The following is a 15,104-nucleotide window of genomic DNA, read 5'->3' on the forward strand; positions in this document are numbered from 1 at the left end:
AGCAGCTCACTCAGACACAAATTGGTGCTGATTAGCGGGGCTGTGCAGAGGCCTACTAAATTATTGATGCAGCTCCGAGCTCATAGCATTTTTTACCGGCTCCTTTTGTGCCATTAAACGGGTGTCTTCCCACGCTCAGTGCTAATGACGGACCATGATGGAGAGGAGACTGTGACTGATATGATCAGGCCACTTCAACTTCCTCAGTCAGAGTAAACACACATTTAGAATCTAAAGAGAGGGATGGGTTGAGGCGATGGATGATGCGACTTCAAAGATTTGGTTTGGTTAGGTTTGTTTTGGTGATTTAAAATATCAACATTGGCTTCCAGACATTGCTTACCCTGCCTTTAAACAGTAGTGAACTATATGGCACATTTTGGCTTATGTCAACTCCTAATGAAACATCTTGAATTACACAAAACGATTTGCATAGATTCTCATCTGTAACCCTAACTAAAGCAGTTTTTGAGTAAGTAAAGCCATTGTTTGCTTAATTTTCACAGCAAAATTCAGTCATGTTAAGAGGAGTCCATACGACAGTGAATTTTGTGAGAGCAAACAATGTTTCTCAACAAGTTCAAGGTGCTCATGCAAATATTCCACGCTGACCAACAGAAAGCTGCTTCTACAGACTTTAGAATCTTTTTTTTAATGAAAAGCATTACTTTCATTATTTAAATCCTTTAAATGCTGTTATTTCTCAGTTATGAACCATTAGAACACATACTCTTGTTCTACACCATGCTGAGTTATAGAGCAGATTTGAATAGAGCAGTCAAGTTATTTTAACATAACAGCACTATTCACATTTCTTTGTCAAGTAACACATACACACTACGGACCGCCGCTGATGATGAAGCCACAGGACTTACTTTTACACTTGGGTAGAGCGTTGCTCCACTGGCCGTTGGGCTGACAGTGAGACTTGATTGCACCCTGCAGAACATAACCAGGGTTGCAGGCGAAACGAACAATGTCATTCAGGTTAAACTGTGTTCCCTGAGTCACACCATTAGCAGGGGTGCCTGGATGTCCACAGGTGATGGCTACAGAACATCAGAGCGACATATTAATATCCATTTACATGATTATTTTATTTCTCAGGGTCATGCAACTGTCAAAAGACGTCATATCAGATTTGCTAAGCAACACTTACGGACACAGACAGGAGTCTTTCCGGACCAGCGGTGGTCCTGCTCACAGATGCGAACAGACACGCCGTTGAGTCGGAATCCAGGATTACACTGATAAACGACACTGCCTCTGTAGTTGTAATTCTCTCCGATGATCTGGCCATTCACAATAGGCTCTGGTGTGCCACAGTGTCCAGCTGTTGAAGAAAAATATTGTAAATGCTCATTTGGAGAACATAAGAGTACATTTTCTCGAATTAATGATGGAGTCCCATAACGGAAGTAAAAAGACTCACCAAGACATTGGACCTCAGCTCCACTCCACAGGCCATTGGACATGCACTCTCTCACTCTGGAGCCCACCAGAGTATAACCCGTGTTACAGGAAAAAATGGCAGTCGCTCCATACACGGTTAATGTTCCTATTTTATTCCCATTCGGAGGGGTTCCAAGGTCACCACAGGAAATGACTTTGTAAAATCAGATGAAAACTGTATTAGTATTCTTCTTTTTTTTTTTTTTTCTAACAATGAACCAAGAATTTCATTTTAAAGTCCTGAAATTGAAAACTTTTCCCCCAACCTTTATTTGGTATGTAAATTGACTTTTAGAAATTATATCATGACATACTAGATCAGGGCTTTGAAAATCCATCCATCCATTCTCCAAACCACTTATCCTCTGTGAGGTTGCAGGTTTCCAAAAAAAATCCTCAAAGCATATGTCTATAGCCTATATAGCACTCACTTTCACAGGACGGTCTCGGCTCAGGGTAATCCCAGGTGCCGTTAGCTTGGCAGCGGATGACCCTTTGACCCTTGTAGAAATATCCAGGGTCACAGGTCAGCATCATCATGGCCTCATATTTATTCTGCATGCCATAAATAAGCCTCCACCTCCCATGATCCACTGCGGAGTGGCCGATGTCAGGGCAGGTCACAGCTGGAGGGTCAAAGTTAGTAATCAAAATTTGCTATTTGATTAAGACCTATGGCAACATATTTCTTATGTCTAACTATCTATCTATCCATCCATTCATCCATCTTGTAATTTATTCTTTTGCAAAATTGTTCCATTAATTTCCATGTTTAAACTAAATTTTGATTTCAAGATTAAATGTGGCCTAAGACTTTTCAAGTTAAAGAAAAAAATAGTTAAAGATAATACACATTTTATCTTTTCTTTCTTTTAACAATCTTTTATGTAAATATGAACAGTGATTGTGGCGCTCATGAACTCACGGACGCAGCGAGGGCGGGTCTCCATCGGGCTCCATCTCCCAGACTCTTGACAAAGCGTTGACACCGGCTGAGCATTGGCCAATCGGAAACCAGGATTACAAGAAAATGTGACTCTAGAGCCGAGAGTGAAGTCCTGCCTGATGACAGTGCCATTCACTGGTGCAATGGGCATCCCACAGGAAACAACTGTGAAGGAGAGAAAGATTCTGACCTCCAAAACAAACTCAAGTATTTTCTCACACAACCCCAAGGAAAGTGGGTATTTGTTTTCGCCATCACACTTCAAAGAATACTGAGTGTAAACACATTCAGTGAACACACCAAAAGCAGCAATGTGACTGTACAAACACAAGCTTGCAGGGGTTCTAGGAAGGTAAACGAGCAGCTAGAAAGCAATGGGCACAAGCCAAGACGTAGATTACATCTGGACATGGACTAAGGACACAGTAAGAACTCCAACATCCTGGACAGCCACCAGAGTCAGAGGATACTGAACATAAACACAGTATAAAGACAACGTTCTCTCTGGCCTCAACAAGTATTTGGGCACTTCAGACATACGTAAATATAGGAATGTCTACGTCATAGATGGTAAAATATCAATCATCCTTTATTAAAAAAATAATAATAATTGTAGAAACACAAACAAAAAATCTAAATTATAAAAAAAAAATAGCAGCATCATTTGTTTGCAGGTGACACTTGGTTTGGCACTTTATCATCGAATCCAACATTAAACAAACTGACATTTAAAGCAAATAGAGAAAAAAAACTGAAAAAACTAAATAAAAGAGTAAATTTTTTAATGTTTTTATTCGATTACAATAAAATTTGGGCTGCTTAAGTGGTCTAAATACATTTTTGCACCACTGTACGTGTCAAATCAGAACACCAACACCAGGATGACAGGCCATGCCGATTTAAAAGTTTGAACATCCATAGATCTGCCTCCTCTACCGTCTTAATTTGTCATTTAGCAATTACTTCTAACCAATGTGATTTACAGTACACTTACAGGGACATTCCCTCTGGATAAACCTGAGGTCAAGTGTCTTTTCCAAGGCCACAATAGAGACAATTTCATGATTTTTAGAATTCATGATTGGCCCCTCGTCTGTTTGAACCAACAAACTTCTGACATCCAGCCCAGATCAGTAACCACTATATTATTCTCTATAGTCTCAAAAGTCATTATAATGCCTCTTCTTTCAAAGGACTGACACATAATGTATTTAATATCCATGCTACTCAACTTTCAATCAATGATGAGCCAACTACGTCCCACTTTCGAATACAGAAAAGACCATTCAGCATGTTCAATACAGCCCTTAAGGCTCTCGGCCTAAGGCATCTCACACCGTCCCTGTCAAAGAGAAATTCACCTCTCTCACAGGTGAGGCCTTTGTTAGCTAGGAAGAGGTGATAAAACGCAGCACTTCTGAGACTGCAAAACGATAGACCCCTTGGAGACCCCTGCTTTAGTGGATGATAACTGCCTCTTTCTGAGGAGACTCTCCCCTCGGACAGCACATTAGCAATAGTCTTGCAGCTATGGCTCCTGGCTAACCCATTTATTGTGATGAGCAATTTGACAGATTCAGCCAAGCTCTAAACATTGATTGAATACGGAATTAGCCATGCCGGCGCCGGTCTTTCGCAGAGAGAGTTCAGTGAGGAGAGGCAGATAATTGCCTCCAGACTTTGTCCAAGGTATTTCAGACAAGATTTTCAGACTCACCTTGGCAAAGCGGCACTGGAGCGTTCCATTGGTAGATGCCCTGTGGGGTGTGGGTGCAGGTGGCGGTGGTCTGGCCAATCAGGTTGAAGCCCCGGTCGCAACTGAAGCGCAAGGTACTGCCAAGCTTCGTGCCCGTCTGGCTATGCACCGAGCCATTCACAGGAGGGTCTGGGGTACTGCAGTATGCCGCTGAGGCACATGCAAATGTAAACACAGCCAGAAGTCAAAAATACATCAGTCTGTGAAGCCTGCTGCTTATTGCGTTTCGATTCCTCATCCTGTTTACTGGAAACAGCGGATATTAACGCAGCCGGGAGCTGAGGACTGATTAAAAAGATGCACGGTATTGAATTGCAGGAATTTGTAGAAGGTAATAAATGATGGATATGTAACAAATACAAATCTATCGTTTTGTGTACAGGTTGTTAGTCTAAACTGTAATTCAGAATACAACAAGAGTCATTATACAAAGTTATGGTGTCTGGCATATGCAATCCAGGCCATATTCTCTCCTGTGGCACATGAGGTGTCTGAGATCAGATCGTAGCAGGCTATTCTCCTTGCAGACCAAACAAGAAAAAGAATGACAGTAATGATACCAGCATAATATAAAAGGAGGTATGGAGGAAATTAGGAGGAAATGGGACAGGAATGCATTTTGTCGCATTATTAATCGCTATGACCGCATTACAGGCTTATCTGTTTCACGAGTTCATGTTCATATAATACTTCAGTGTTACAGGTAAACAGGTTTGGCTAGCTGCCCGTAATGCAGGGGCTTGGGGATGTTGCTCCCCAGACTATTTAATTAATGCAAGTTAATTAGTATAAGATTAGTGGTGGTTTCCTGGAAAAGGCAGAGAGGCAGACTACTACAAATAATGTTCTTAAGCTATATTTTTTGTTATACATAAAAAAAAAAAAAAAAAAAAAGAAGCAAAGTTAACTTGCGAAGGCGAACTGCACAGGAAATTAATTCTAGATATATTCAAGATACACTACAGTATGTAAAGGATAATGCAAAAATACTGATTAAGAAAATTATTTTCTACAGTGTAAGCAGCCACTTATGTATATGCCATTTTGTTGGATTAGATGCTCTTGCCGAACTTCCATTTAAATTCCATTAAAACAATTCTAATTTCAGTCCAACACAATGTCTAGCAATGATAATTTCCTTTAGGAGAGTGAGGGACCACTCACACAGGACACATTCTGGCATTGAAAACAGCTCGATGGCAATAAAAGGAAATAAAATGGAATAGAGCGGAGGGGTCTTGAGACATTTTTCTCAAAGCTGAACAGCTGTTAGCTATAGCTACATTAAAGTCATATTAAAAACACTGTGCTGATGGCACGAGACTACGCAATAGTCAAAGATGCCGTTTGAAACATGTACATGGATCAACAATTTAAAAAAAAAGGACAGATAGAAAACAACGTGCCCCATGTTCATAACCCATAAATATATAAATATTTTTAAGTTGTGGTTTAAGTCTTACTGTGTGTTCTGGATTCCATGTCATTTATACACTAGTGTATTTCTAAAAGTTGACAAATATCACACCACCTGCATTTATTTGAAACAGAATAAATGCCCAAAAAAAAAACCAGGACTTTAAATTAACATTAATGAAGAACAAAAATCACAGTATATGGAAGAAAACGTTAACTTTATAAATGTCTTTGCTGTCACTTTTGATCAATTTAATGTGCCCTTGCTGAATAAAAGTATTCAAATAATAATAATTAATTTATTTCTGTTTTAAAAAAATGGATCAAAAATATATCAGTGTCTCAAATTATGGTTCATAAAATCTAAAATCATAAAAAAATCCTGTCTCAACTTTCCAGCAAACATCAACACAGGAGAGAAAACTGCACTCATCAAGTAATGTCATGGGAATTGAGCTCTTCACAGAAAATGTTAAAAGTAAAAGCTAACCTACTGTAGGACAAAGAAAAATAAATAAATAAAGATCACAGTAATGGAAGGGCAACCATCAACTTTTACAAGGCACAAATCCTTCTAATGATCAAACCACTGAGACTTAAAATGTTTCCAGCTTCTCGTCCATTAGCCCTGACTGGAGATTATAGATAATGGACAAATTCGAAAGTTTACACATCATATACCTGTTTTAAAACTTTGAATAAAACCTGCACTAATGGTTTAAATGGCTTAGAGCGCGGTTTTAGAGCGGTTTTGTTTTGTGCATTATACCTCTCATGTGATAGAGCAGGTGCTGCCCTCTAAATGGCTAAAAGACTGCTATTGATTATTGGCCACAGAGGTCTAGCTGTAAGAGAAGCCTTAGAAGAAATTTAGCCTTCCTGCTCCAATACTTTGTGCATCTGCGTCAACCAGTCGTGGTGCCATTTCATACCTGACTTTGACCCAAGAGCCCCAGCTTTGCATTTAATAAAGTTACGATACAAATACACTTTCATGCTCCTTGGCCCTTGTTTTTAAATTACAAAGTTGATGCTGTCAATCTGCAACCTTTAACCTGCCCCGTTTCTTATTTTTCCAAAGAAAGGCCTTGAAACTTCTCAAAGCCAGTCATTTAGCAAACCTCACACAGGTGATGGTGGGAAGAAAAGGTCAGGAAATAAAAAGAAAAATGAAGAGAAAAACAAAAGAGAGAGGGAGGCGGAGTGAAAGGACCCGCTACAGTTGATGAAGTAACAGCCTGTGGAGATAAAAGATGGATTGAGAAAGAAAACGGTTCGAAGCTTTGAATCTGTCCCACCATCTGTTTTTGTCCCACCAAGGTGTTGCTACAGAAGGGAAACCATATTGAGCAGGGAAACCTAGGTGTGCTGCCGCTGCTAACCCAGACTGTCACAGAGCCCTATATCAAAAATCCATCATGCAAGGACAGAGCAGAAAAAGCAAAACAAGCTGATGCCGAGAGAAAGGACCCTGATGAGCCAGACAAAGAGGTGATTAGTCATTCTTCTGAAACGCTAATGATTAGGAGCATATGGAAACTTTTTAAATATTTACGGGGTAATAACTCATTTAGAATTACGCCATTGCGCCATGAAACGGCGCAATCAGGTCTTCATAGCTTGTGGCAGCGTTTCCTGCGTAATTCTGTTTTTGCAGCAGGGAGTCATAATTGGTCGTTTTGTGAATGCGTATCTTTAACTGTAAGTTGTCATAAACATTCAGTCAGTCGAGGAGTCATCTGATTTGTTAGATGTAGTCATTTGTAAGCCAAACCGATAACTGTTTTTGGCTAATTCATTAAAAGAATCAGTTCATAAGAGTCATTTGTTCATGACTCAAAGTACACTAGTTACACTACAAGTTTGTTTTCGCTAGCAGGTAGTAAAGACTAGTACCTAGTCTTGTTTCAATTCAATAGTCTCCAAGATGCTTCTAGAAACCTTCCTACAAAAGCTACCTGAGACTATGCACAAGTGTACCTAGGACAAGAGCTGTTTTAAATGCAAAGGGTGGTCACACCAAATGTTGAAGTTAATTGACAAATAAGTTGTCAAATATTTACTCTTCTTCTTTACTCCTCAAATAATTATCTTCCTTCTGAGATCAGACAGGCTGAATCTTTTAGTGTTTTCAATCTGCTCTTAAAACATTTTTTTTCAGAATAACTTTAAAGTTATTTCTTTGTGTCATATGAATGATGTTTATTTTACTTTTTAATTGTTATTATTGCCATTATTTTTTAATTTAATTTTTAATTTTTGTTTTTTTTTTTCTGTGTAAAGCGCTTTGAGATGTACCTTTTAAAGGCCCTATAGAAAATAAAGTTTATTATTATTATTATTATAAATAAAATCTATTTATGACTTTATTTTTGAAAGCATCCTAACAGCATTTTTACACAAGTGCCTAAAACTTCTCTCAGTAATGTAGCTTTGTAGGAATGTTGCTATTTTGGATTTTCATACAAAAAAAAAAAAATCTAAATGGATTGTTACAATTAATGGCAAAAGGAATGTTTGGAAACTGATATTTCCTACTGACACACTACAGCAAAAGATCGAAGTAACTGGCTTAAAACCATTTTATTTTTGGTTAAAATACTGGTGGCCTAAAAATTTTGCACTAGAGTGTGTGTATGTATTTGAAAATACATGTCTAGTTCTAATATAAATTGAAACAAAAACAATAAATTGATTCATTAGTTTAATTTAATAAATTGATTCCTTCATTGTGTTTTGAGAGAACTCCTGGTCCACAGAGAACAGTGGCTTGTGGAAATCCAAATACAATCTGTGTGTTTTGATGATGTGTTTGAATACTCACCGGAGTAGCGGATTCGAAAGCCCTTGTGGCTGGAGGTGTGATCGAAAGACCAGTGCAGGTAAACCTTGTTTGCAGAGCTAGTAATACTGAAGGGAGATGAATAGTTTCCACTCAGAGAAATGAGCAGTGGACTCTGTCTTGATGGACCTGCAGGATAAAGCAAAGCATAAAGTTGCCATGTATGTGATGTCTCTAGTGCACAAGTATCAATTGTGAATTTAAAATGCATGAAATCTGATTTACTAAAAGTTGGAGTACATATGAATTTGAGACCCCCCCCCCCCCCCCCTTTTATTTTATTTTATAAAAATAAAATAAAAATAAATAAAAATAAAATAAAACACACAACCCACAAAAAAAATAAAATGTTTATTATATTTTACTTTAGTTTAAATCTGCAACTCTCTCATCTCTTCCTGTCACTATCGGTAGCCACAGATCTTACAAACTTCAAATTGACATGTTTACCACCAGCAGTGATACCAGTGGGGTGTTTCTGTCACAACATAGCCTCTCCACCTCTCATGGTTAATGCTAAGTGACAGGGCTCTGTTCATAAACTTCACTGGCAGTACTTTCAGATCAGATGAACTCTGATTCAGTCCAGAGAGGTGTGTGTGTGTGTATTAAAGGCCATTCCAGACGTCATGTTAGTGTCTGGGCCAAGCTGCAGGGAGGTAAATGGATCTGGTGTGATCTGGCTGGATTTGGCATGTTGTGAAAAGCAAAGTCTTCTTCGGAGCGCAATGGGAGTTGAAAGCGTAATCAGCATTGAGCATGCCAGCTCCCCTCAGGAGTAGCTCACACCGCTCCCAGTTGACACGCAAATACACACCAGCACAGACACTTTATCAGCCTCCGAAAAAAGTGTGTAGCACAATGTGATTCTGTGAGGGCCGGCTATCATATACTGCACTCTCAGAAAAAAGGTACAAAAAAATTTACCTGTTTTCTGGGAGTGTGTAAGTCCTGTTTTTTGTTCATGGCTTTCTATTTTTTTAAAACATGGCTTAGATTTAAATTTAATTATTTGAGGTACTACAAGAATAAATAATATTTTTGACTATCAAACTTTCGGAAAACACTCAGAAAAGTAATACCCAATACAATTTACATTACCATTCAAAAGTAATACTTATTTTAATAAACTAATACTTTTGTTAAACAAAGATGCATAAAACTGATTAAGAGTGATATTAAAGACATAATATTACAAAATAATACAAACAAGTATTAGTTTATTTAAAAAAAAATCCTTTTGGCCTCTCTTCAACTATCTTGCTCAACACAGCAAGGTTGCCTGTGAGGTGTATGTTAGTAATTGTATTGGAAGGAGAAGAAAAAACAACTCTTTGTGACCAAAAACCATGTCAGAACTAGTTTCACTATGATGCTTGTAACTTGATTTAATCAGAAAACTTCATTACAACAACAATCAATCAATCAATCTTCTCTCTCTATATACACATTAATATTTACAAAATATATACACAAACATATAACACTGTATAAACAAAAATGTTTTCAACATTGATAAACATTAATATATTAATATTAATAAATGTTTACTGAGCAGTAATCAGAATGATCAGTATATCAGAATGATTTCTGAAGGTTCATGTGACACTGAACTGAAGTAATTGCTGCTGAAAACTGCAATAATATTTCTCAATATTTTTTTTTTAAATTACTTTTTAATCATGAATAAATCATCCTTTCTAATCATAAGAAATTGGTTTAAAAATATTAATAACCTAGCATTTTTACATTTTTAAACTGTAGTTTATAATGCATGCATACTTTTTAAAACGGTTTTATGAATTTTTACAGTATAGCTTTTAAACTTACATTTAGTCATTTAGCAGATGCTTTTATCCAAAGCAACTTACAAATGAGGACAATAGAAGCAATCAACAGAGCAATAAAACGCAAGTGTTATGACAAGTCTCGCTTAGCCTAACGCAGTACACGTAGCAAGGGTAATTATTTTTTTTAAATATACAAATATATATATATATATATATATATATATATATATATATATATATATATATATATATATATATATATATACACACACACACACACACACACACACACACAACACACATCCATACACACACACACACACAAAGAAAACAAGTAGATAGAATAGAAAAAATATATTAGAAAGCTAGTGTTAGAATTATTTTTTTTTAAGAGAAACAAGTAGTTAGAAAACGAATAGAGAGTGCAAGTAAAAATAGAATTAGAATAGAGAGTGCTAGAGTTAGAGGGTCAAATAAATATGTGTTTTTAGCCATTTCTTGGAGATGGCTAAGGTCTCAGCTGCTTGGATTGAGTTGGACAGGTCATTCCACCAGGAGGGAACAGTTAATGAAAAACTAAACTGTAGTGTATTTTATTTATGGAAGGATCGGCATCTTCATAAAAGATCCTAAGGAAAAGCTGTGATAAATCCACTCACCATCAAAGATCTCCAGCTCGTCAAACTGTCTGCTGGTCTGGAAGTGTTCAATAGTGAAAGTGATGTTGTAACCTGAATCCACCTTCACCACCCAGGAGCAGGACTCAAAATGCGGCAGGCTGCTGCCCGGTGACTGACTCAGGATTATTCCCGTGGAGGCTGTCAATACCTCGTTCATAGGACAGGTAACTGTGAGGAAGACAGACAAGAGGTAGTTCAGCTCAATACATTTATTACATACAGATTGCAGGAAACAAAAGCATTTTCTTTTGACATTCCACATCCATACATCAGCAATGGCAGCCGTGACGTAAAACGCCAAGATTTAGCTGTTAAAGACAGTAACCATCAAAGCAACCTTCAGAACTATTATACTCAGGTCCCTAAGGAATACATGAAAGAAACCTTCACCAAAAAAAAACACAATTACAGATCTATAGCTTCATTCAATATGACGCTTGAACTTCAGATGCAACAGAAAGTGTGCGGCCTATCGATCACCCAACAATTCAAGGCCCAATCCAGTCTTGCATGTACATGCCTTTGGTAAAGCACGTCGATGATAACACAAAGCACCCCAGGCCAGTCTGTCATGACACTGAGAGGATTTATCACTGTTGTTCACACAGCTGTACAGCCTGGCTCTACCCCTCAGTCTGCAGTTTCATCTCTCAGTCATTGATATTCCTCAGAGGCCCGCTGTGACATTTCCCCACAGTTTTACCTTGAATTATCAGGCTTTATGCAGTGGCCCGTCTTGGGTGCTTCCCTCAAATCTCGGAAGCCTGTCTCTTATTCTCTCTGCAGCTGTCAGAATACAAAGCAAGCATCCAAATACAAATCATAACATAAAAGGATAAACCCTCATCTCTGACACAATTCTATTATTTTGTCTCATTTCTTCCGCATGATGTGGATGACATGGATGAGAGGCCGCGTACGGCATGTCTGAAGCCGAACCCCGTATCAGACAGGAAAGAATTGTTATTATCAAATATTTATGACACTAACGTTTCGGATATGAAATATGGATTTTCTATTACTTGTCTTGCTAAATAAACACGCTGCTGTTTCAGAGCTCTGCTGGTGTGAATACTTCATGATTGAGTTGAGATCTGAATGAGATTATCACGACGGAAGAATTGAGAATTTCTAACCTCACCGCTCACCTCTGCTTATCAGAATATTGACGGATGCGGCGAGCTAAAACCCTGTAAATAACATGACCCACAGTAAACAGTTTTGTTTCTATATTTGGCCTCTTTAATTGGTCTTTTAGTCAGTCGTTTAGCACCTTAATTGACTAACATTTAAGCCCACGGGTCTGTGGACTGATTAGGATGGACGTTAATCAAAGCAATAATTTCATGCATGCTGTGAGCACTGTCCGGCTTTACGTGTCAAACCTGAGATAAGTTATTTTTATAATTACATTCAGGTTCACAGTCCAGTGGATTGCTCCGGTGACAATGATTAAATTCTAAAAAGTTGCTTTGAGAATTGATATGGTGTAAATCACACTTGTGGTTTCTGGTCGAGATTGAGATTGAGCTCGAGCTCGATGGATACACAGGGACGATACGGTTGCTGCTTTGACACGTTTCCTTTACGAGGGTAAAATATAGAGGCTCTGGGACTGGCTACAGGGCTCGGAGGTGATATAAAATCTGAATGCGGTTTTATTGGAGGACAAACATTATCATGGATGCATATCGATGCCCGTTTGAGCCTATCATCATTGCATAAAGCCTAATGCGCTCAAGTAAAAAATACACCGCCAATAACCTACATCTGTGCATCCTGGAGCTCAAGCTCACAAATTACATTCTGTAAAGTGTGAGCGTGGGTGTTACGGATCTTTATTTGCTGTCGCATCCTGCACTTTGAAAGCTTAACCTATAACAAACAAAGATGTACTGTAAAGCTGCAAACTGATAGATATGACAAGTCTTTTGCGAGCATGCTTAATAGATCATAACAGTTATAAGTCCTTTCTATATTCTTGATATTTACATTGTCAGTATATTAGTGTTTAAATCAGTTTATACAGAAAAACATAAAAGGAACTCTTGGCATCTGTGCTGAGGGCTATATTATATATAATATTTGAGGGAAAGGTGGGGTGGTATAACAATACTGTATATATCAATACAGGATTTTTTATGTTTTATGCTTTATGCAATTAAATGTACTGTAATAACTGTGTGATTTACCAAATACTACTCTAAATACTAAATATTAAAATATATTAAAATATTATATTTAATATTTTATTATTATTTTAATAATATACGTATCAATACCCTCTTCATAATAGATAAGTTAATAATACTCTATTGTACAAAAGTTTGAGGTCTTTAAAATATATAATGTTTTTGAAAGAAATCTCTTATGCTCACAAATGCTACTTTTATTTGATCAAAAGTACAATAAAAAGAATAATATTACAATTTAAAGTAACTACTTTCTATTAATATATTTTAAATCTAATTTGTGACCCTGGACCACAAAACCAGTCTTAAGTCGCTGGGGTATATTTGTAGCAATAGCCAAAAATACACTTTATGGGTCAAAATTATCGATTTTTCTATTATGCCAAAAATCTGGATATTAAGTAAAGATAATGTTCCATGAAGATATTTTGTAAATTTCTTACCGCAAATATATTAAAACTTCATTTTTGAGCTAAGGACTTCATTTGGCCAACTTTAAAAGCAATTTTCTCAGTATTTAGATTTTTTTGCACCCTCAGATTCCAGATTTTCAAATAGTTGTATCTCGGCCAAATATTGTCCTAACAAACCATACATCAATGGAAAGCGTATTTATTCAGCTTTCAGATTTTGTATAAATCTCAATTTAGAAAAATTGACACTTAAGACTGGTTTTGTGGTCCAGGGTCACATTTATTGCTGTGATGGCAATGTTGAATTTTCTTATTGTTACATTATCCTTCATAAATGGGGAAGTCATGGCCTAATGGTTAGAGAGTCGGCCTTGTAATCCAAAGGTTGCGGGTTCGAGTCTCGGGCCGGCAGGGATTGTAGGTGGGGGGAGTGAATGTCCAGCGCTCTCTCCACCCTCAATACCACGACTGAGGTGCCCTTGAGCAAGGCACCGAACCCCCAACTGCTCCCCGGGCGCCGCAGCATAAATGGCTGCCCACTGCTCCGGGTGTGTGTTCACGGTGTGTGTGTGTTCACGTTGGATGGGTTAAATGCAGAGCACAAATTCCGAGTATGGGTCACCATACTTGGCAGTAGGTCACTTCACTTCATAAATCATTCTAGTATACTGAATTGGTGCTCACAAAATATTTCTTATTATAAATGTTAAAAAAGGTTGTGCTGCTTAATATTTTTATGGAAACAGTGATACATTTTCAGGATTATTTTCAACAGCATTTATTTGAAATGTAAGTCAGTCACTGTTCATCAATTTAATGCTCATAAATAACACCAGGGTTAAAAGCAGACTAAAACATTGCAAAATAGCTGATATGCAGCACAGATATATTGTGCTAAAACAGAATCTCTACTGGCTGATGCATTTCTACCATCAAGCCGCCCAGCCCTAATTCCATTCTGCCCCAACAAAACAGGGGAGAACATGACCCTCTAGACAGCATCTCAGACAAAATCCTCATCATCCCAGGCCTTTCACTATGACGGCAAATGGAAATTAACTCGCTCAGGTCGCCCTTATCCCCTAATCCACTTTGAAATGGACTGTCAAAGGCTGAATGTAAACAACAGTTTTGGTGGCAGATTCTGACAGAAGAGGAGAAGGCATGTCATAACCGCTCCTCTAACAATGACAGCTGAAGATTATCTACTGTACAAGACGGGCCGGCATCTAAAAAGGGATTTTCAACTTAAAATGTCACCCTTCGTGACAATGAATTGCAAATATGGCCCCCACAGAAATATACATTCAGAAAATGGCAACATACAGCATTCATTTCATGATATCAAAGAAAGGGATAAATGTCACATGCAAATTGTCAATGTAGGCTTGTTTTCTGTTCACCACAGACAGTTTTCACATAATTGACCATTTGTTAAGCTCCGCCCACTTGGTTACTGTTGCTAGCTCAGGCTGAATGTCCAATAAGAATTAGGTCTCTTCAAACACTGAAATCAATATGAATCAATACATATAATAACTAACGTTCTGTTGGTAGTATGAAGTTAACATTTTCTTGCCAATGTTTTGCGTGCTTATTTTATACATAGTTTCACCC

The 15,104-nt window shown here is 37.7% G+C and overlaps 1 protein-coding gene across 1 annotated transcript in view; it reads right to left on the reverse strand.

Moving 5' to 3' along the window:
- LOC306847270 (CUB and sushi domain-containing protein 2-like) overlaps positions 1-15,104 on the reverse strand; it is a gene marked incomplete at its 5' end in the record, with an annotated part of 308,039 nt that overhangs the window by 32,673 nt on the left and 260,262 nt on the right. The window contains 8 exons of the mRNA XM_079381119.1: positions 876-1,049; positions 1,160-1,333; positions 1,433-1,606; positions 1,884-2,078; positions 2,378-2,563; positions 4,116-4,304; positions 8,395-8,541; positions 10,862-11,050. Coding sequence (XP_079237245.1) covers positions 876-1,049; positions 1,160-1,333; positions 1,433-1,606; positions 1,884-2,078; positions 2,378-2,563; positions 4,116-4,304; positions 8,395-8,541; positions 10,862-11,050 — 1,428 coding nt within the window. The remainder of the gene's footprint in view (positions 1-875; positions 1,050-1,159; positions 1,334-1,432; positions 1,607-1,883; positions 2,079-2,377; positions 2,564-4,115; positions 4,305-8,394; positions 8,542-10,861; positions 11,051-15,104) is intronic.

Source organism: Barbus barbus (assembly GCF_936440315.1).
Source record: "Barbus barbus genome assembly, chromosome: 27".
Classification (NCBI taxonomy): Eukaryota; Metazoa; Chordata; class Actinopteri; order Cypriniformes; family Cyprinidae; genus Barbus; species Barbus barbus.